Source organism: Staurois parvus, unplaced genomic scaffold (assembly GCF_062004578.1).
Source record: "Staurois parvus isolate SC_StPar_1 unplaced genomic scaffold, SC_StPar_1.0 ptg000548l, whole genome shotgun sequence".
In the NCBI taxonomy this organism is placed as follows: Eukaryota; Metazoa; Chordata; class Amphibia; order Anura; family Ranidae; genus Staurois; species Staurois parvus.
The window spans coordinates 12,074,746-12,097,779 of NW_028318344.1; the positions used below are offsets into that span (position 1 = coordinate 12,074,746).

At 41.4% G+C, this 23,034-nt stretch overlaps 1 protein-coding gene across 4 annotated transcripts in view; it reads left to right on the plus strand.

Moving 5' to 3' along the window:
- Positions 1-23,034, plus strand: part of HSPBP1 (HSPA (Hsp70) binding protein 1) — a 60,188-nt gene that overhangs the window by 3,464 nt on the left and 33,690 nt on the right. For all 4 annotated transcript variants that reach the window (XM_089691018.1, XM_089691020.1, XM_089691021.1 and 1 more), the window contains exon 2: positions 6,685-6,822. In XM_089691018.1, the coding sequence (XP_089547144.1) occupies positions 6,685-6,822 (138 nt within the window). The remainder of the gene's footprint in view (positions 1-6,684; positions 6,823-23,034) is intronic.

Sequence of the window (23,034 nt, forward strand, 5' to 3'; positions counted from 1 at the left end):
GGCTCCACCCACATGGCCAATGTCAATCATTCACAGTTCTGTGAGTGAATGAACTACAAGTTCCGACAGCCTTTGCAGTCATCGGCTTGTAGTTCATTGATTCTCCCTGTCAGTATATCTGTTTGCCTGTACATCTCATATGGGCAAGCAGATATACTGCAAGGTCTGCAGGACTCTTCCTCCTCATTGGCTGAGACAGCTGCTGTCAGTCACAGCCAGTGTGCCAATGAGGAGGGGGGTGGGACTGAGCCGTACCTCTGTGTCTTATGGACGCATAAAGCATGCAGCAGTGCCCCAAGGCGAGAGGCTTTCGCTGGGGGGCACTGCTCGAGGGGAGGAGCCAGGAATGCCAGCGGTGACCCGAATAGAAGAGGATTGGGGCTGCTCTGTGCAAACCACTGCACAGAGCAGGAAAGTATAGACATGTTTGTTTTAAAAAAAAAAAAAGCTTTAGTGTCACTTTAACTATAATAGAATTTACTTTTACAAATAATAATGGTTATTTCACTCTTCCTTCTTAGGTTTTATTTTGTGGTCACCGTCTCCCTTCAGGTCCTTATTCCTGGAGGAGGTGGATTTCAATATTAAGTGGGTGGTCTAAGTATTACATCACTCGCCCAACTCTCTTGCTGTACCGGGCACAAACGACTGCAGCCAGCCTCCTTCTTGGAGCCCCTGTGCACATCATCCTGTGTCCTCCAAGAAGGAATCCCAGCTATGAAAACTGATCATAGCAGCATGGATCTGCTTCCATGTGGGATTACCAGGTTTTCGATAGCAAACAAAAAAAAAAAAAAAACAGATATATTTATAAACATCTTCAGGGAAAACGTACACTTACATGAAAACTTAAGTCCTCATGTGTACAGGGCGTTTCTGCAACTACTTTTAGGGGCGCCAGGCGTTTTTTTTTTATTTTTTTTTTACTGCTTCCAAAAATGCGCACATAGAATTTTAGAAGCTTTCAGTAGCAGTAGCATTTACCAGCAGGAAAAAAAAACAGGGCCAGTGCATCCAGGAGCATTTTGGCAGAAAAAACACTTGACACATGTAAACGCGTGTTAACGCTAAGCGTGTTTTGCGCTTCAGTGTTCATTTCAATTTCAAAATATTCTAGCCAATTAAATGGAAGAAAGTCCAAGCGTTTGATGCTTGTTAACGCACCTAAGCGCTTGTAAAAGCCTTCGACACTTTGACAAGTATGAGGTGTTTTTTCTGACAAAATGCTGTTGCCAAGAGGAGGAGCGTTTTTAAAAAGTCCTGTGTGCATTAGGCCTTATTTTTGAGGCAGCAATATACACCTTATGGCTCATTCACAACGGATGTGCTGGAACTGCTTTAGACAGCCTTGCCCAGTCCAAAACACGCAAAATGCTTATTGAGCGTGCACACATGGGTACTGCCAGGTGCATATGGAGCCCCCATCAGGGCCATTCGGATCTAGGGGGATGCTGCTTGCAGTGCTGAGGTCTGCACACAGTAACTTTAACTGTAGTTTTTTTGTTTGCCGTGGTGCACATGATCTGCTGCCTGCCATCTCCGACTCCAAGTTGTTGTCATTGATGGTGGCTGTGCCTCCTCTCGCTGCCCAGCCAGGTGCCTATGGCTGGAACAGATGCACTCACTGTGCTGTGCGTGGCAATCCTGTTACAAAGCCTGTGAGTGAGATATTGAGAGACAGGATTTGGAGTGAACAAATCCGTGTACTGAAGAGGCCGATGATTTTACCTGCCTCCTTATGAGCTATCCAATCACTGCTATGCCTGACTTGGGAGGCCCGCCCATACTCCACCCCTTGATGTGCGCACACACAGCGCACTGTGCTTTCTGTGTATATGTGAAGGTGTGTAGGACAGGTGGCAAATTGGAGTACACACACTACAGCCTGGAAAATTGGTAGGTGGCGTAAACACCACCTTCCCCCTGCACTCAGTGAATGGTAGTGCCCACCAAATGCAATTAGGGGTATAATTCTTGCCGCAGTCACAAAGCAAAGCAGCATGGCTTCTGCATGAGTACACCCCCAGCCACTGCCTTGTCAGTTAAGGGTTCGTTCACCCCCTTTGCTGTGTTACAACTTGCTGTGCAGGATCAGCGCCAGGGCTGGGACAAGGGGTGGGCGGAAGGGGCACATGCCCTGGGTGCGGAGGTGCTATGTGGAGAAGGGGCACTGAGAGCAGATGAGTGCTCAGCTTGCTAGCTAGCTGAATGACAGGAGTGACGTTGCCATCACTCCTGTTATTTAGAAGAGTGCACAGTGCAGGCTGCGATAGCTACTGGAGGGAGGATTTTTCTCCCCCCTCCCTCCAGCTACGGGACTGGATCTCCTCCCCTGGCAGTTTCAGGCTTGGGTGTAGGAAAACTCAGACTCTGAGGCGCTGTGCCAGCTATTGCTGCTTGTGTGGGTGGGATTGGGGGGGGGGGGCGGGGGGCTTAACGTTTACTGCCACTGACCCCTGCATTGGTGGTCAGTGGCATTGACTGTTAACCCCCATCCCCCTACCTTGTATTGGTCTTCATGGCAGTGAATGTCAATCCCTTCATGCCTCCCCCCACCTTGCATTGGTCTTCATGACAGTGAATTTTCAATGCTGGGGGTTATTAAAGTATAAGTTTTGGATAAAATGGAGATGGATTTGTACACCTGACAGTTTTTATTGCTGTCTTTGCCCCCATTAGGGAGATTTGCCCTCTCTATTTGTCCTGATTATCATTGAAAGTAAAAGAAAATCCCAGACTTAAATTGTCTCCAGAAAAGTAATAGCGGGAAACCTTCTAATGGGATCACTAGTTCTGGTAACCTGGGGGTCCGCAAGGATTCCTCTCACTCCTTGTTTGGCTATTGGACAGGAAGCAAAGGGAAATCCCTGCAATGAGACACCAATGGTGAAAAGAAAATCTGACTGGGGTTATAACCTTTCCTTACCCTATCCAAAATGGGGGGGGGAACAAGTTTTGCCTATAGTTCCACTTTAATGCGTCCACTGACACCAATGCTGGGGGGTTAATAATGCATCCACTGACATCAATGCTGGGGGGTTAATAATGCATCCACTGACACCAATGCTGGGGGGTTAATAATGCGTCCACTGACACCAATGCTGGGGGGTTAATAACGCGTCCACTGACATCAATGCTGGGGGGTTAATAACGCGTCCACTGACATCAATGCTGGGGGGTTAATAATGCGTCCACTGACATCAATGCTGGGGGGTTAATAATGCGTCCACTGACATCAATGCTGGGGGTAATACTTGTGTTGAGAAAGGAGGGCACTTTGTCCTGGGCACTAATTGACTTTGTACCATCACCAATCGGTGCAGTGTAGATTGCTGAGCATTGTACTGTTTTGTTAAAAACTTTATCCTGGTGGATTGTCTCATACTGTGCCGCACTAAAAGAAATTACTATATGCAGTACTTCTTTTTCTTTTTTTTTTCTTTTCCAGCACCACTGTAACACAGTGGTGTGAACTGGACATTACAGAGACAAGGCATTGGTGTGAATATTCCTTAAAGATGGAGCAGTAAAACCACATCTCAACTTCATGGGTTTACCATCCCCAACCACACACATGAAAGGCTACCGGAAAAAAAAAAGTTGAAATTGGAGCAGGCTTGTAAAGGCTGCAGTGAATTACTTTGCCCAGGGGCCCATGATGTTATTAAGATGTTGCCTATGGTGTTGGTTCACAGTGGTGTTCATTGCAAAAAAGACTATAAATTAAATGTTTTTTCTTCGTGCAGCAACTTGGGATGCTAACTACTGCATCACAACACCACTGTGTGAATTTAACTTTCACTTTGATATTTGAATAAAGTTCAGACCAAAAAAAAGCTAAATGGTGCAGTGTGCTGGGATCGGCATGGTTGCTGCCAGTGCACACCAGTAACTGCATGACTAGCGTGGCTGTTTGGTGTGAACACAGCGTTAAAGTAAATTGAAACCCTACCAGGATGATGTTTAGTTTGCTAAAGCATTGTGTATGATAAACAATTGACATTTTTTTAAAATCATAAAATCCTTTAGTGACTGAGGGTAAAACAAATCCTAATGAACACAATTTTGACATCTGTTAGTAAAACGTACAGTTTTACTAACAGATGTCAAAATTGTGTTCATTAGGATTTGTTTTACCCTCAGTCACTAAAGGATTTTATGACTTAAAAAAAATGTCAATGCAGTTTCATCACAACTATTTTGTGCATTCAGGTGGATTATATGTTTTTTTTTCTTTTTTTTTTTTTTCTTTTCATTTTTTCAAGACAAATTGGACTTTCTTTTCATGGTAACAGGTATTGTGTGTGTTTCATTATCAAAAGAAAACTGGCTCAAAATAGTAAAAAATCATTTTTTCTAATTTAGTATATTTCTTGTTACTACTATAACCTACCACCAAAGAAGAACCCAAAATAAATTATCCTGCTCCTGACATATCTCTCTTCCATTCAGAGAGGAAAAAAAACGCAGGGGTGGGCTGCACAGAATGTTACTTGGCCAATCAGATGCTATCACAGTAATCAGGTGACCTGGGGCTCCCAGTGACGGCCTGTTCTCTGTGCTGGGAGAGAGCTGTATGTCCCGTCCCCAGCACAAAGACAGATGTGCATATATGGGGCCACATGGAAAAAGCCCCGTTCTGTGGGGTGCATGTATGTGTATGCTGGTGTGAAGGGGTTAATTTTTTTTTTTTTTTTTTTTTTTTTAAATCTAAGTTATGTCGATTCCCTCCAGCCACATCTATCCACATGAACTTGCTCCAGTGTCACATACCTGTTTGTAGAGCCTGATGTGATGAGGCAGATCTCTCTTACAGCTCTGACTCATGGAACCAGTGGTAGTGAGACCGTGGCCGCAGGAGTGCGGTAAGGTGCCCAGCAGGCTGCACAAGTAAGGGGCTGGTGCTTCGACATGAACGCATCAGATGGCTAGGACAGAAGATGGCAATTGGTGCAGCAGACCCTGAACCTGGCAGATGGTAGGCTGGCAGATGACTGTCTGTGGGTTCTGGACAGGCTCTCAGGCACTAGCTGGCAGAAGACCGGTAGGGACCAGGTAAGTAGCGTTCTGGTCAGGAGATGCTAAGCAGACCGGTAAGACCAGATGCTTGGTCAGGCGAGCCGGTTCAGTAACAGTCAGATCAAGCATGGACAGCAGGCAAGAGAGTGGTCAGGGTACAGGCCAAGGTCCGTATCATCAGAGCAGATAGATGAGCAGGAGAGCAAAACAGGATCCCGAGCCAAGCTGAGGTCAGGGCAGGAGGCATTCAAGCGTGTAAACACCAGCTGGGATCAATCACAAAAGTCAAGTACAGGAACTGACAAAGGAACACAGGAAACGCTGTAGATCAGACAGTAACTGACTAGTACAGCTGCTGCACTGAAATAGTCCATTTGGCATCAGTATTAGCGATGGGTGCATGCACATGGCTATGCACAGCAAATCAAGCACCCACAGGCCTGCGCAATTGTATGCGCCTTGGAGCTTCATTTAGTCTAGGGCCAGTATTTCCCTGACATTGCCAGTCACCAGAGGGGTAAGTATTCGGTTTCTTCTGTCTGGAATATGGGTGTCAGGGTCAATTTAACATGTTAAAGTCAATATAGGATTTTAATGATTTAGCTTTAGATATTTATGTAAAAACAATATCAAAGGCAGCATCCAACATAGAATATTTTTTTTACCAAGTAGACTGTGACTCCTGCACCAGCTTAATATACAGAAATTGTACGGTAGACGCAGGCACCACTTATTGGATTTTCTCTCAGCGGTGTATGGTGGAGTAGTGCAATTTGTCTTGAGATCTGCGCTGTCAGGACATAAGAATGGGCAGGTATCCTGTAACTAGTAAATATATATATATATTTTTTTTTTTTAATAACAAACATGTCAAACTTCCTGCTCTCTGCAAAATAATCCTCCTCTTCTCTGGTCCCCCACCAGCACTGTAGTCCCCTCCCTCCTGCTGAGTGCCTCCAAAGCAAGCCTTTCCAACTTCAGATGAGAGTCCTGCTTTAAGTTTGAGTTCATACTTACCCCTTAAGGCCATGTTCCTGTGTGTTGGTTAGTAAGAAATGTATTTAGGAGACAGTAGTAGGAGTGAGGACAGCAATGGATGAGTCAGAGCGAAAATTCAAAGCTAAAGCTAATGTTTGCATAAATTAGTGTCACATCTAAATTCCTGTCACATCGATCCTGCAATAATAGCTCACAATATGTGGGATATAATTTATCCATATGATTTTTTTTTTCTGCAGCACTACACAAAGGGTGGCTCTACACATGGCTTGTGACAAATGTGAAACGATTGGGCGATGTTGAGGATAGACTGCTTTTAATAAGCATTTTGTAAATGAGAAGCCTGTGATATAATTTTACGGTGTTGTGGAAAACGTAAAAATCAGCTAGGTACTGACTGTCTGCTTTGTTGTGGAGAAAGGAGAACAGACTTTTCTGTACATGTCTGCCACATCCCCACATTGCCCCCAGTCCCCAGTGTTGGCTATGTTTTCAAGGATGGGGAAATGCCTGTAACATACTGTCTGTCATACAAGAACTAAAGAGAGAACGTTTCATGTCAGCATAGTTACTGTTACCTAATTTTTTATTTTTTTTTTTTTTTCCCCATTCGTGCCAAAATATATAGCTGCAAACTAAGCCACATCTTGTTTTTACTGTCCACAGTGGAAATTTGCCATGGCGGATGGAGGAAATGAAGGAAACAGGCAACATCAACACAGTCTCCAGGGACTGCTACATATGGCCATTGAGGCTGGTACAGGATCGGCCGCACCAGACCAAATGGAACAGATGTCTGAAGAGGTATATATCTGCAATCCTTAACTATAGTAAAACAAGGGGATCCTCGCATCCCAATACCTTTATAAAAAAACACTAGTTGGATTAATTGACCATTGTTATTAGAAGCACTTGATGGAATGGCTCTTAACTGTAAAAATCCCCAGGTAGTCTTACCAGTCAATACCAGTATTTCTGGCAATCTTCTAGGACCACAACATGAGGGCTTGTTCTTCCACATGAAACACCAACAGGGCAGTGAAAAATCCCTCCTACCACCCTTTTCCCTGATTTGAATTAAAAGTAGAATACCTCCACCAGTGCACAAGGCAAAAAATATTTCAAGGCAAAAAGAAAAGATGGGAAGGCAGTTTGTTGTCCTGAAAGATTCACAGAAATACCAATATCAGTAAGACTAACTGGGTACTTCCCTGGGTATCTTTCAGGACTGCAAAATGAGAAGAAAAGCAACTAACAAAAGCCACCCACGGTTGGCATCTGCAGAACTTTTCTGCCAAATGTCAGGTCTTGAAAGGGCTCCACTCTATATTAATGAAGGTATGCTGGATTGACCAAATGTCTGCTTGACTGATTTGTTCCACAGAAGATTTTTGTGGCCAGAATGTCACCAAGGATCTGGTAAAATGTGTGGCTTTTTTTGGGAGGTATGGGCAGACAGCTGTAGGCAGATTCTGCAGGAGCCCAACATTGCACCCATGATCAGCAGATCGTGAGTGCAATGCTCTGCAAGCTCAAGGAAAAGATGTGTGAGATGGATGGATAGATAAATAAATATAGATCTATTATTTAAAAATCTTTTTTTTTTTTATCCTTTGATATAAAGGTGATCTTAGCCTTAAATTGTATGGTAAGATTCTTTGACTTTGATGAAGATCCCTTACTCTCCTGGCTGTTGTGATGGCTAGAAGAAATAATCTTTAAAGTCCTAAGCTTTATGGGAACAGTCCAGTAAGGGCTTGAGGGATGATCTGGTTAGTCCATTCAGGACCTTGGACAAATCCCAAAGGGGGACAGCCTTCTGCTGGACTGCTAGCCAGCTGAAAGGAACCTTTTATTTTAAAAGCAATTTTATGTCTAGAAAGCAAGAGTGCTGAAATTGGAACATGGGGAGTACTAAGAGCTAGATCTTTGTCAGCTCCACTTTGAAGAAATTCTGGAAGAGTTGATACCTGAAATGGACTACTTGTTCTTGGAAAAAGAAGACGATTCAGTCTGAATTGCAGAAGCCAAGGAGGTTGCATCAGTATTCTATGAAGATCTGCCAAGTATGTTCTTCTGAGCCACTAGGGACCTTGTCTTTGCCAGACCCTAGTGTGTGTGTGGTGGTGTGTGTTGTGTGTTTTTTTTTTTTTTTTTTTTTTTTGTTTTTTTTTGAGCACTCGATCAATTCACAAATAAGTTGGGAAAAACATACTCCAGGCTGAAATTCCAATTTTGGGCTGGGGCATCTATCTAATCTAAGAATCTTTTTTTATTTTGCTAGCAAAAAGAAATGTTCTACTTTCCTGTTCTCGCTGAAAACAAATGTACGGCAGGCATGCCACACTTACTGTTAATCTGCAGAAAAACACCTGAGTGGGGAAGTCTACCACATCATTCGATGTTCCTCTTGTGGACTGTGGAGATATTTTCTTCCACACAAAACAAAATCTGAGCCATCTATAATAAGGTTCAGGAGATCTTGTGCCTCTTTGGTGATTCAGTTATGCCCACGTGAGAGCATTATCAGAAAACAATTGTACTTTTTGATTCTTTACTAATGTCTGAAAGGCCTATAATGCTTTCTGTACTGCAGTTATTTCTCTCAGGTTGTTAGACGCTTGACCTACAAACCTCCCTGAACTTGATGACTTTGGACATTTATCCCTCAAGAACTAGTATTCATGGTAATCTTTAATGGGGCAACTTTGCCCAACAGACAAAAGTAAAGACTGCAGGGCTCTTGAGCGCAGCTGGACCCAAGTCAATGGCAGTATTCAGCAATAGTCAAACCTAAGAACTTCATGATCACTCTTAGGGTGGCCACTGAAGTGACCTGCTACTTTGTTATACTGTTCTTGGAGATCATATTTTCTGGTAGAAAATAATTTTTGAGCTACTGAGTCAATCTTGTGGCTCAAGAAAACTCTGGCCTGAATAAGAATCAAGAGGACATTTCTCAGACTGTTCAAGGTGACAAGGACCATTTGGAGATCCTGTTTAACTTTCTGTTCTGGTGAGATTGTCCTTCAAGAAGGGAATTGGAGAAATTTAGCAAAGATATAGGGCGTCCATTCTATTAGAATCTTGGTGAAGATTCTGGGTGATACCAAGAGACCAAACGGCAAGGCACATAACTGCCAGAGAAGAAAGCCTGTTTCAAAAAACCCACAAACCTCAGGAATATTTGATGTGCAGGATGAATTGGGAAATGCAAGTATGCATCCTTTAGATTCAAAGTGATCATTAATACCTCCCATTGGTGCACCATGTAATTATTTTTTTTTATTTTTTTCTGAACTCCCTGAGTGGACATACATCATTTTCTTGGTGTTGAGGACCCCAAAAAGGTGTTTTGGGTTTTTTTTTTTTCCTTTGTATGGATGAAGTGTGCATCTTTTTCCTCTGCAGCAGACTATTGTGCTATTTGTTTGTATGAAAAGGTAGGGCTTTTTAAAAAAATATTGGTTTGATACATTAGACTTGTAAGGGATTATTGGTGAAACCTGAATTTTATAAAATGAAAGTAATCTTGTCACCAATGTCAAAATAAGCCAGTTACCTGAAAAAAAAACCAGTAACCTGCCTTGCTTTCATATCCTACTGAAGAATCGTCCTATGAAGCCAGCTGTTATAATAGCTGGAAAAATTGATCTATGTTCCTTTACTCACTGTTGTGTTTTTTTTTTTTCTTCTTTTTCTTTCCCTCTGACCTCCACATCACTACAGGACAAAGTTTTGGAGTGAAGGTCAGCGAAAGGAACTAGTGAGGGTTGTGGGAAATTCGGTTAATTTCAAAAGTGATGTGATTGTGTCTGTCATTTTTACGTCTTGTTGATTTTGAACATTCTATTACATTATTATACACTCACCAGCCACTTTATTAGGTACACCTTGCTAGTGCCGAGAAAATATGCCCCACCTCATCACACCAACACCGCCAGACTGAACCGTTGATACAAGGCAGGATGGATCCATGCTTTCATGTTGTTTATGCCAGATTTTGACCCTACCATGTCTCAGCAACCAGTCTGCCCATTCTCCTCTAACATCAACAAGGCATTTTTGTTCGTTCAATTGCTGCTTACTGGATATTTTTTCTTTCTCTGTAAACCCAAAAGAGTTGTGTGTGAAAATCCTAGTAGATCAGCAGCTTTCAAAATACTTAGACCAGGCCGTGTGGCACCAACAACCATGCCACATTCAAAGTCACTTAAATCCTCTTTCTTCCCCATTCTGATGTTTGGTTTGAACTTCAGGAAATTGTCTTCACCACATCTACATGCCTAAAAGCATTGTTGCTGCCATGTGATTGGCTGATTAGCAATTTGTTTTGCCAAGCAGATGAATAGGTGTACCTAATAAAGTGGCTAGTTAAGTGCCTGAATTTGGCTTTATTACAACATCATGTACAACAGCACTGAGAGAGAGAATGGCACCATTAGGAGTCACTCAGAGTCTGCTTGATGAGCATGTGCTAACCAGGACCATGCTGGCAGGAATTAAAAGCAGAGAGGTGACCTTTTATAATTCTGCTACTGCTCATTCACTAATCAATTACACCCTGGGGCAGGGAAGTGACCTAGCTGTATGGTAATAGAGCAAGTACACCCCAAGAATAGGGATGTACTCAGACTTCCCAAAGCAAAAAAGTGATCAGGGTATAGTATGTCAAAGGAGTTGTCATTATCAAGATTGTCAACAAGTGTTCAATAGGGTTTTTTTTCAAGAATACAAGGTTCACACGTCAGCAGTGTCTGTAGTCTCTCCTCTAGGTAAGGTCTGAGGTGCTTCCCACCAAAACCCATGTGGAGAAAGACCAATAAAAGGAAGAGAAAGCGTTACTGACTGAGTGTAGCATATATAGCAATACACAGGTTAAAAAAAACAAAACAGATAATGCACTCACATAAATTGAGATAGATACGGCATGTAATAAAATCCTGTGATATCCGGCCAGGGGGTGCTCTCCCAGATTGTACAGAAGAACATAGTAAGGGGGGAAAAAAGCACAAAAAGAAGAGAGCGCCACTCTGTCTAGTAAAATGATAAAACCTTGCTGAAAATGGATAATAAAGTAATGCACTCACGTGTAATACAATCGACAAATGTAGTGCTTGGAAATACCAGCAGATGGCATAGTCCTTGGTCCCAATGGTCAGCAGTTTTGTATAGATCAGCATTTCTCAGCCTTTTTTCATGCAAAGCAGCCTTTAAAATTATGGACAATCTCACGGCACCCCATTCTAAAATGTAAAAAAACTATTCAAATAGTTTTACATAATGCAGCAACATCCATACACGTAGGACACCCAACGTTAGAGGTGATTTATTCTTCCAAAGCAAATATTCCTTTTCAAACTGGTACTGACTAGTATTCCAGTGTTTCTCCCTTAAGTGTTACTAAACCCACAACAGTAAAATCAGTCTGTATATGCAGTAAAGCATGCTTTATTATACTCACTGTGGAACCTAAAGGGTAAATCTTTTGCATTGTTTAAAAGGCAGTTTGATCCTGTGTTCTCTGCCCCTCCTCTTGTTCAAATGTCCACTTGATAAGACAGACTGAACCCATAGGCACATGCTCAGTTTAGTGTGTATTGCTAGAGAGGTGTGTTTTTTTTTTTTTTGTTTTTTTTTTTTTTTTTGTTTTGTTTTTTTTCTCCTTGGGAGAGTGCATGTGATCAGCACAGGGCCAATCAGCACTGTCCAGGCAGAGGTCAGGGGTTTTACATCCTCCTAGAGCAGAAAGAAAGCTCCTCCTACAAAGTTTAATCAGTGCTCTGCTGAAGTCACTACTCTAACTGTTGATGAGAAAAGGTATTTAGCAGTTTATATTTATTAAAATAATTACACTTCCATGTTGTGTGTACTGTGAGAGACCAGATATAGTGGATGCAGGGTCCTGGGTTTAGTAACACTTTATTTTCTCTCCCTCCCTCAGCTAATGTGGCCCCACTGCTGATAGAGGGGCAGGGGAGGGGGTAAGCAAGGATGCTGTGCAGGCGCCTGACATCTGCTTTGGCCATTAAATGGGGCTAAATTGTCCCAACATGGTGCCTAAGAAAAAAGTGCAAACAACTAATATGATGCCAGCAGGTATGTGACATCACGGCGTAAAAAAAGGTGCAAAAAGGCATGACGCTCTAACATGTTTAACTGGGAAATACTTATCTATGCAAATATACCAAATTAAGAAAAAAAAAGTGGCATGTTGTCATTATGTTTTGAAAGTAGCATGTTGCGCTATGGGCAAGCAAATATCTGAAATATGGTCAGAAACATTAACTTTGAAGGGTTGTTTGGTCTTCCCCACGTAGAAACTGCTGCAGGAGCTTAGAAGAACATGGATCATCCCTCTGTATTGCAATTAGCAAAGTGTCTAGAGACAGGAGTCTGCAAATTGATTGGCACTGTGTGTGCATTTGCACGTAGTGCAAACCCTGCCCCAAAATGTACCCTTAAAGCTGATCTCCTGATTTACTATCCCTTAGCTAGTTCGTTTGGGCCAAGCTGGTTCAAACAAATAATTTTTCTACCAAGTGTGCCTGTTGTACGCGCTGTATAAACTCTATATAGCCTCAGCTATATGCTGTATACAGCCATGTGACCTTCCCATCTCACACCTGGAACAAAATTGAGTCAGATTGAGCACCATTCATAGGCAGCTCTGTATTCTCAGAGTGAATACAAAGCTTCCTCCAGTTGGCTGAGGCAGGTGGATGACACTGTTTTTTTTTGTTTTTTGTTTTTTTTTTTCTTCTTCAGAGAATACAAAGCTGCCTATGATTAGCTTGGCTTATATTTTTTTTTTTAACAAAACAATTGTACTAATGAATTACCTATAGACTTGGTAAATCTGTAATTAATGGAAAGTGTAGGTGGCAGAAACCCAGAGATGGTTGAGTCATCATATAATCAGTGCCAGTATTTTGAGGATACTCCTAATCTGCTCTACTTTCGAAGTATATCGAATTCTAAAGCTGATAGATGTCCCCTTTTTATAATTTCTATCCTTTTAAATGTGAGGTTCTTGTCTTAAAGCTTTTTGCACGGTGATGGGCCTTCCTTCAATACTTATTTTCATAGCCTCTCGCATTCAATCTTAAACGTATTTCTTTAACCTCCTTCTCAAAGGTATTGTTATCTGAACATTTTCTTGAGATAGGTTGATATTGTCCAATGGGAATGTCTTTGAACTTTTTTGGTGGAGGGAAGTTGTCAGCATGCAGTAAAGGATTGCAAGTGCTAGGGTTACAGTATAAGGAGGAGGAAATGGCCCCAACAGGTTCCTTAGTCAGGCTTCTATCCAAAAAGGTTAATGGTTTCTGAGCAAAAGACAAGGTAAATTTCAAATTTAGATAATTCACAAATGTGTGTAGTATGTGCACCAGACCCATCCAAAAAACAAATATTCTTATCTGCACCAAGATACAATATGGCACAAATAACCAGAAAATATTGACGTTTCCAGTGTCCTTCCCATTCCTCCCAGGTACAGGTTTGCATAAGATGGACCACAAATTATGCCAATTGCAGTACCCTGTACTTGGAGCTAGTGGGACCCAGAGAAAGTGAAGAGTCAGCGGAAAATCAAGTAAATGAAGCATGAAAACGTTATGCTGCTCTTGAGTAATGTCATGTTCATTGAGGAAAGATGTCACCCTTGGAATCACCTTCTCATGGAAAATACACATATACAGTAACTCAACATCCAGCAAAACCAGAATAGTTTCAGGTGGGACCATAATATTATGTAAAAACTGGAGCATATGTGGCGTATCCTGAGTATAGGAGGGTACAGTAATTATCCTGTTTCAAGAAAAAAATAGTGTATTGATGAATCTTCTCCATCATAGAACCAAAGACAATAGGTTGACCAAGCGGGTTCAGAAGAGACTTAGACCTTCAGGTAGGGCATAGAAAGTGGGGATAGTTAGTTTTTCTAGACCAGGCTTTGATCCAGTCCAGCTGGGTCGCCAAGCCGTCAATTGCGATCTACTGGTCCTAGCAACCAATCACCTGCTTATTATAAAATGTTAGCTCTCCCAACTCTCACCTCCGCCTTCCACCCAGCACTATGCCATCTACTGATCTCTGCTCTGCTGTACACACGCTGGCAGGTAGGAAGTGCTACCTACATAGCGGGGTGTGTGTGTAAATAATATGAAGGGGACAAACGGTGCAGTAAGGTACAGTATCAGGGGCTTAGGGAAGAGGGTTGTGAAAGAGGCAGCAAGCCAGAGTATGACGGTGATCGGACCAGGTCACAATTTGGAATTTCTAAAAGAACTCACCAGAGGATATCCTGGAGGCATAAAATAACCAACATTTTGAAGGATTTGAGTAGCTTTATAATGATTTTCTACATGAGGGAACATTAAGTACCCTGAAGGTATTCTGGATTGGTTATGCCCCCAAATGAACGATAAGATGTGGTGATGGGGCAAATGTTGAAACTTGCATAGGAAAGGTCTAAAAGTAATATCTAAAGCCTTGGGCAATACGTCCATTTTTATTGCACTGACAATCTTTATCTGGGACAAGGAGGGAAAGTTCCAAGACTGGCAGAGGTTTGATATGTAATGAAGGAGGGGATAACAGGTTATGGTGTAAACTGTAGAATATTGTGGTGCAAGTTTGACCCCTAAATAATCCAGGGTCAAGAAGGTTAATGGGAAAGGGAAATCTTTGCGCATATGGGATACTGTAGAAACAAACTAGTGGCAGGTAGAGAACTGCACCTGAACACCTCAACACCCTCCCTCCACCCCCTATTCACAAAAACACACACAATAAAGTGGGAACTGGGGAAGGGGAGCTTACTGCTGCACATAGGAGCCTGAATAGCATGCAAATTATAAAGAAGCCAATAGCTTGCTCTGTCGAGCCTTCCCTGGGACTGTCAATGCCCAGCTAACCCCCTACAACATGAAAATACTGCCTCTTCCTGTTCCATACCTTGTTCTGGACCTGTGTGGTGGCTACTTTAGCTGTTATTTTTCAGATTAAGAGCATTTTCCAGTAAGTACACAAAATATCTTTTGATATTGCCAGAAATGCAGTGTCCTTGGCACTTCGTTTGAGCTGAACTACAAGCATAAACAAAGCAATTTTTCTTATTTAACTTACTAATCCACAAACCCCCATGTAATGGAGAGAAGGTGAGGAAGACCCCCTTGAAGTCCAATCTGGGTGCTCCCCCAATAGAAACAGTGGGGTTAGTGAGCATAGCCACCCTAGAACAGGATCACCAGGTGAAAATATGGAAGAACATCTGAACACCTTTTGTATCGCCTCCCCCTTCCTTTAGATTGTAAGCTCCACGAGCAAGGCCCTCCTATTCCTTCTGTACTGAAATGTATTGTAATTGCACTGTCTCCCCTATACTGTAAAGCGCTGCGCAAACTGTTGGCGCTATATAAATCCTGTATACTAATAATAAATAATGAATGCTGCCCCCTCATCCAGGCTGATCAGCTAAAAATCACAAGCTATGTGAAACTACAATGTGCCGCTGTCGTTTTGTTTCCTTCTCATCTCTTTGATAAAGAAGATTCATTGCACCTTTCGGCTTTCAAAACATTGCCCTATATATGCTTAGTCATACAGCGCATAATGCTTACTCTGCAATATAGCTGTCCAGGCATCAGGATAAGGGCTCTCCATCAGTAAGTTGGAGCATGGGATGTTCTCCTGTCTGTACTGTACACATATAAGAATCTCTGCAAATGTCAGGATGAAGGTCAGTGAAACCATAGGAAGTAATCTTGAGATCAATATTTCCCTCATTCTATGTAACGAAGAAGGGTGGAACTTATAAATTCTACGTAAGAACTTTTGTTACAAGGTAAAGTCTTGCACTTTCCAAATATTAATCATGTCCGCATTAGGTATTCAGTTCAGGACTCAAGCCAAAATAGGTATTATGTTAATACCCCTTTTTGGCCACCCTCCATTTGGAATTTAAACAGGAATTATGTTTACAGTGGCTTTGGGTCTTTATCCATTTGCTACATCCCATTTTCCTTTTTTAAACTCCTCTGGCAGTGCAGAGCTGCAGGCTGTTCGGAAGGTTTAATCCTCCCTCTCCTGGATTCCACGGCTTCTGTGACACTGTAGCAGCCCAACGCAATCAATCTCATTACATGTCATTTTTCAGTGTTCTTTGTTTGTAAATAATGAATAGGATTAAGAAACAAACCCATTTTAAGATGAACATACTTTTCAACATCTAAAATTATTTGTATTTGATTAAGAGTATAGTGGTAGGACTAAGCTGCATTTTTGTATATTTCAGTGAATCTTTACGGGAATGTTACCCTTTGGACTTTTTCCTTCACGGTGTCCAATGCATAATATGTAAACTGAATAGCGCTTTATACAATCTGTTCTCTACACCCACAATTATGGCATGCACTATCGTTGTCATATCACACATGTTCTTTGTTTTTGTGTCAGATACCCAAGTATCATATTGTGTAGAGGGGTTACAGTTGGATGTTCAAAATATATTGTAGTTGTTAATGAACTTGGAAAGGGAGTGGGCTTAAAAATATTAAAGGAAACCTGTACTGAGAGAGATATGTAATCAGGGGCCTGGCTACATTTGTTTTGGGCCCCATTCACACTTGCAATTACATGTGGCAGACCTATTGAAAAGCAATGGGAGGCTGGATGCTCGCATGTAATTGCTCATGAAACAATTACCTGCAAATGATTGGTCCTAGACATTTTTCGTATGATTGATCATTTGCAGGTAATCGCTCCAAGAACAATTACATGCAAGTGGACACGATTCGGTGCTGGAACTGTTAGCCTCCCATTGCTTTCCAGGGCTGCCGTGCACAGCAAATCACTGGGAAGCCCTGCTGGGTCTCCTGCATGTATTTGCCAACAGCCCCATTTGCAAGTGTGAATTGGGTCTTATAGTATAAAGCAGGCTATAGACTGGGAGAAAACCGTCCCTTTTTTTTTTTTCTTTAAAACGAAAAATCGGTTGTTCAGTCGGCCGACGTTACCACCATTGTTAACAAAATTGGCTGATTTTCGTCCCGTCTACAGTCGGCAAATATAATAGCGGTGTCCCTGCAGAGAGCTCCGCTATTATATTTGACATTTAAAAGTATAGAGGTTGCAACATTGTATCTATTTGTATCCGAATAGAAACATCTGTATCCGAAATGGATACAAATAGATACAATGTTGCAACTTTGCTATACTTTTAAATGTCAAATATAATAGCGGAGCTCTCTGCAGGGACACCGCTATTATATTTGCCGGCCGTACCCGGGACGAAAATCGGACAATTTTTTTTTTTTTTTTTTAACAATGGTGGTAACGTCGGCCGACTGAACGAATAGATACAAATAGATACAGATGTTCTTCTTTTTCTTCTTTTCTTGCAGGTCACGGCTCATGCGCATTTTTTTTAATCGGTAAAAAGATCGGCCGATTTGCCCATCATTGCAGTGAAAATCATCCGATGGACAAAATCGGACGTTTTTTTTCCAACATGACTGATTAAAAAAAAAAGTGTCAAAATCACAAAAAATGGCCGACCAATTCACCCACTAACGATCCGAAAAACGGCCGATTATTCTTTCGGACGAATGTTCGACCCATCTATGGACTGCTTAACTCATCAAAACCTGTTGCCTTTTGTGGGGTTTTTTCTCTCTACGCTTTTATTGCTTCCAGTGGCCTTGTTGAAGAGGTTTGCCCTGACTTCTTGGATTAAAATGTTTTCACCAGGACAAGAAGCTGGGGACACAGACAGCAATAACAATATGTTGTGGGTTCTGTCCTTCCCCTATTCTACTAAAAGTGAAACAATGTTTTTACCTCTCTGTCCCTGTTGGGAGATTTTTTTTTTTTTTCCTCGCTTCCTGTCATGGTGACATGCACTTACTGGGTCAGGAAGAGGGGGAACATCTCCCCAACAAGGCTACAGAAAGCAGTATAAACAAGCAGAGGTCCTAACCCTTCACCACGCTAGACAAAAAGTTTTGGCTGGTGATGCACTTTAATACTTTGCGTTTGTGTCCAGGAACAATTTTGTCACTCCTTATAGAGTAGGGTCCTGCTTGTATACTTGTTTAAAGTGATATTAAACCCAAAAACAAACTTTTATTGCACCTTACCAATTCTTAGATGTGATGGCTGCATTTGTTTTCTTTTTTAGACTGACTTTCTTCTGTTTTCATCTGGTGATCTGGCCAGTATGTGTGTTTTTTCAAAAGAACAAGCTCTTTGCAGATGCATCTGTCATAACGATGACGCTAACCATTCAAAATGAACAGGGGTGCTTACAATGATCAAGTTTTATTTTAGGTAAAGCCTTTATCCCCCACAAGAAATAAATATTGCTATAACTGCTTATAAAGTGTGAGCTGAAGTTTGGCTTCAATTTGTTTGTGTATTTAAATCTGCTAGTACATCTCCCCTCCTCTCAGATTAAGAGTGCTGCAGTCCAGATGTGTCCCCTATGCTCCTTCATCCGGAGTGGGGGTACTCTAATACAGGAGGTGTGTTACTGGCCACATCACCAGATGAAAACAGTGGGGGAAAAAAAACTAATACAGCCACCACATATTTTATTGGTAATCTGCAATATATTACATTTTTGGGTCTAATACTGCTTTAGGTATGCAACTGCTAACACTCCCTTCCCCCCAGACTAACAATGCTGCTCTCTGCTCTCTCCTCCGTGCATTCATCCAGAGTGGAGGAACTCTAATACAGGAGGTGTGTTACTGGGGGAAAAAAATCTAAAAAAACCCTCCAAAAAACAAAAAACTAATGCATCCACCACATCTGATTTAGTAAACTGCATTTTATTCCATTTTTGGTTTTGGGTTTAGTACTGCCAGAGGCAGACTGACCATTTGGAAACTCGGGCACTGCCTGAGGGCCCGGGGTCAGTAGGGGGCCCCATGAGATGCCCCTGGTACCTTTTTTTTCATAGACTTTTTTGAGTTTGGGCAAGGACACAGGGGCCCCATGATCCCCTATTGCCCGGGGGCCCCATGAGTTGTCAGTCCGCCCCTGAGTACAGCTTTAAAGTTTTTGACACAAAGTGCTGAAATTATTGGTCCAATATGACATTGTGGCAATTATCATTTGTAGAACAGGTTAGCAATAACAAACTGCATTTTTTCTTTATGCAAGTTTCCATTAGTCATGTCAGACAAGGTACCCTGCTGTGCTATTGTTTGCACTTGGTTGTTGGGGATTAGATGCTATGAATACAGCCCAAGACAAAATCATAAACTTACTTCACCAAGTTTAAATGTATTTTTCAACATTTTGAACACATGCAGCTGAGGTGTCCTCTTGCCTAAACTTTTATAAGTTTCATGTCCCCACTCTTCACAAATCATGCCTTATTCATCAGTTTTTGGGAGCACCTATATTTGTGAGTAATTATTTTCAAGGATGAAGCTCCCGAAGAGCAAAATTAGAACCAAAATACCTAATGAGCACCTTGAAAATTTATTGAGAATTGTTACTACATCCATTGGACCAGATATTGATGGGTTAATTTGTTAAAAAAAAAAAAAACCTTGTCAAATATCACATTAGTTTTATGTTACCCTCTTCTACTGTTATAATAAAATATTACAAAAAAGATGAAGTTTTATTACTCGGGTACATTATCCATATCAGTGATCATTAACTTGTGCTCTGCCCCACTTTTTCTGCTCCTCCGTTTTCCTTATTGTTAGTGTATTTTTTGTGCGGCCCAAGACCATTCCTCCTCTTCTCCCAATGTGGCCCAGGAACTGCAAAAGTTGGACACTCGTGCTGTAATGGCTTGCTTCGCCTACAGATGACACTGCATGGAAAATCCAATGTTACAATTTCACAACCTGTGAGATGCAAAGAGGGGACCCTCCTGTATTTCTGCCACGGGGGTTCAGAAAATCCTTTTCAATCTATTTTAGTAATGTGTTTTACACAGAATATAGGTGGCCTTGTGTCAGTGGTTTGCTGGCATGCTGTATGTGGTTGACATTTTGGAAAGGTTTAAGGCCGTGTGTATGCCACTTCTGCTGTAAAACTGGTCCCTGTACTGTCCTTGCTTTATTGTAGTAGCATTATGTCATATTAAAGTATGTTACCGAGAGTACAGATAAGTGCTCTTCTGAGTTTGACATTTGCTTGCTGCTCCCAGTGATTTTAAACAGATGGAGTCCAGGAAAGTGTTTGCCCTGCAGAAGAATTTCAATTTTCTGGCCTCAGATGGTAGTGATAAAAAACAGAGTACATTTGTGTTTACAACCCTGAAAGCTCATATGTTTTCTCCTTGCAGTTTTAACAGGGATTAGTACCATGCATTTTCTATGAATAATGTTTCCAGGTCTGGGAGAGAACTATTGCCATAAAGACCTGTTTGAATACCGTAATAGTCTCTTCTAGCTCCCTGTGCTGTATTTATGGTGGATGAAGTGTTTTGTTGGGTATATCTTTTATAAACAATCATTTGTATCTCACTGCAGCAGTTTCACCTGTTCACTGTGGGGTATAAAGGATTTCTAACATATAGGAAGCATTCTGTCATGAATCAAGCCTGACCCCATAGCTTGATACATGGGTGTGTGTAATAGCTCACTTTTCATTACAAAATGTAACCCAGTTATGTATTAATTAAGGGCACCTTGACACTATTCTGATGTATAAATGCATATTTGCGGTGATTTTAACATGTTATTACTGCAATTGTAGTGTGTTTTTCACAGGACTGTGACTCAAAAATGCAACAGTAGTGTGTGTTTGCCACATTTTCAATGCATTTCAGGCAGGTGGTAACTGACCAAATATGCCCCAAAAATGCAGCAAGCAGGATTTTTTACACCACAACCAACCAGTGTGAAGAGATACATAGGGAAGCATTTTTCATTTAATGCAAAAACACTTTAAAACTCTTTTAGTGTGAAAGCAGCCTTATAGAGAAACTTTTGTCCTGTTTTAAGAAATTAAAAAGAAAGCTACAAATACTGCAGCTGCTGACTTTTAACAGACACTTGACAAGCCAGGAATCCAGCCCTGTCTTTATTAGAAAATAATTCAGATGTCCATCAGCACTCAAGTGCTTTCAATACCAACCCCCAACAGCTGAACAAAACACCAACCGCCCCCTAGTGTATCAAAGTTTAAATAAATAAGCACATGTCCAGTGCCTCAGGAATATTGTATGTTAACTGTCAAAGGTGAGTACTCTCCTGCCACTCACTTCCCCAGACTCTCAAGTGCTGGTTCACATATATGCGGATTGGATGTGGTTTGAACCACATCCAATCCACATGACGTGAAATAACATTGCTTCCTATGGTACCTGTTCACATATGTCCAGTGCACTGGCAGTGTGGATTCAGCGCGGACTCAAAAAGAGTTGTGTCCGATGTTTGAGCAGTGTGGTCCAGTTCAGGTGTGGATTACAGGCTGTTGACTTCTATGGGAACCGTTTCTAAACCGCACATCATCCGTTGTGAACAGGATAAAATCGTGACCTGAACCTGATGCAAACCTGACCTGAACCACTGAACAACTACTGTATCAATTAGCTATGAAACCTGAGCTTCAATCTGCACTGCACATGTGTGAATCAGCCCTTGACCCACATGTATCAAAATGGGTCTAATAAAGCTTCACAACACCCATGTCTCTGTGCCTCAGTTATGCTTTCACTTCAGTGTTACCACATCTTCCACAAAACTCTTTATCTCATCCCCTGTACATCCCCCAAAAATTAAAAAACAAAACAAAAACTATAGTACTGTGATTTTGAAATTACCATAAAAACTTACTATATTGTGCTCACACGTGTGTGTGTGTTTTATAGAACATTTGTTTAGCTCATTACATAAAAGTAAGGTTAATAATATAACTTTACAAAATCTTCAGTTATGCTCCAATTAGTTGATGCAAAAATGAATACACCCCACAACAAAAACTACTACATTTAGTATTTTGTATTACCTCCATGATTTGTAGGGATAGGACCAAGTCTTCTAGGCATGGAATGAACAAGTTGGGACATATTGCAACATCTATCTTTTTCCATTCTTCAAGAACTACCTCTTTTAGAGCCTGGATGCTGGATGGAGAGTGATACTCAACTTGACTATTCAGGATTCCCCAGAGGTGTTCGATTGGGTTCAGATCAGGAGACATACTTGGCCACTGAACCACTTTCACCCTGTTCTTCAGAAGTGCAACAGTGGCCTTAGATGTGTGTTTTGGATCATTGTCATGTTGGAAAAGTGCACAACAACCAAGGGCATGGAGTGATGGTAGCATCTTCTCTTTCAATATAGAGCAGTACATATGTGAATTCAGAATACAGAGTCCCAGTAGTCTTCTTCTTTTTCAGCATGGGCCCTGGCAAATTCTAGGTGGGCTTTAGGAGAGGCTTTCTGCGTGAACAACACCCATATGTGCCATTCCTCTGCAGTGTACATATCCTGGGAAACAATCACTCCAGTTTGGCTTTCCAGGTCTCCCTAGTAAAACAGCACACTGTTAACCCCTTCCTGCCCAGTGTTATTGGTACAGTGTCAGTTCTTTTTATTAACACTGATCACTTTATTAGTGTCACTGGAGATGTCAGTGGCAGTCAATTCCCACCCAGTGTCAGAATGCCCGCTGCAGTACCGCTATAAGTTGCTGATCGCCGCCATTACTAGTATAAAAAATAAATTAAAAAATTCCAGTGTATATACCGCCATTTGTAGATGCTATAACTTTCACGTAAACCAATTAATATACACTTATTGTGATTTTTTTTTTCTGTAGCAAAGACGTAGCAGAATACATTTTGGCCTAAATTTATGAAGAAATGTGTATTTGTTTTTTATTGGATATGTGTTATAGCAAAAAGTAAAAAAAAAAAAAATAGAGGGAGAGAGATATATCAAATACCACCAAACGAAAGCTCTATTTGTGGAAAGAAAATGACATAAATTTCATTTATGTACAGCGTTGCGTATCCCATAGAAAATGTTGAAAGGAAAG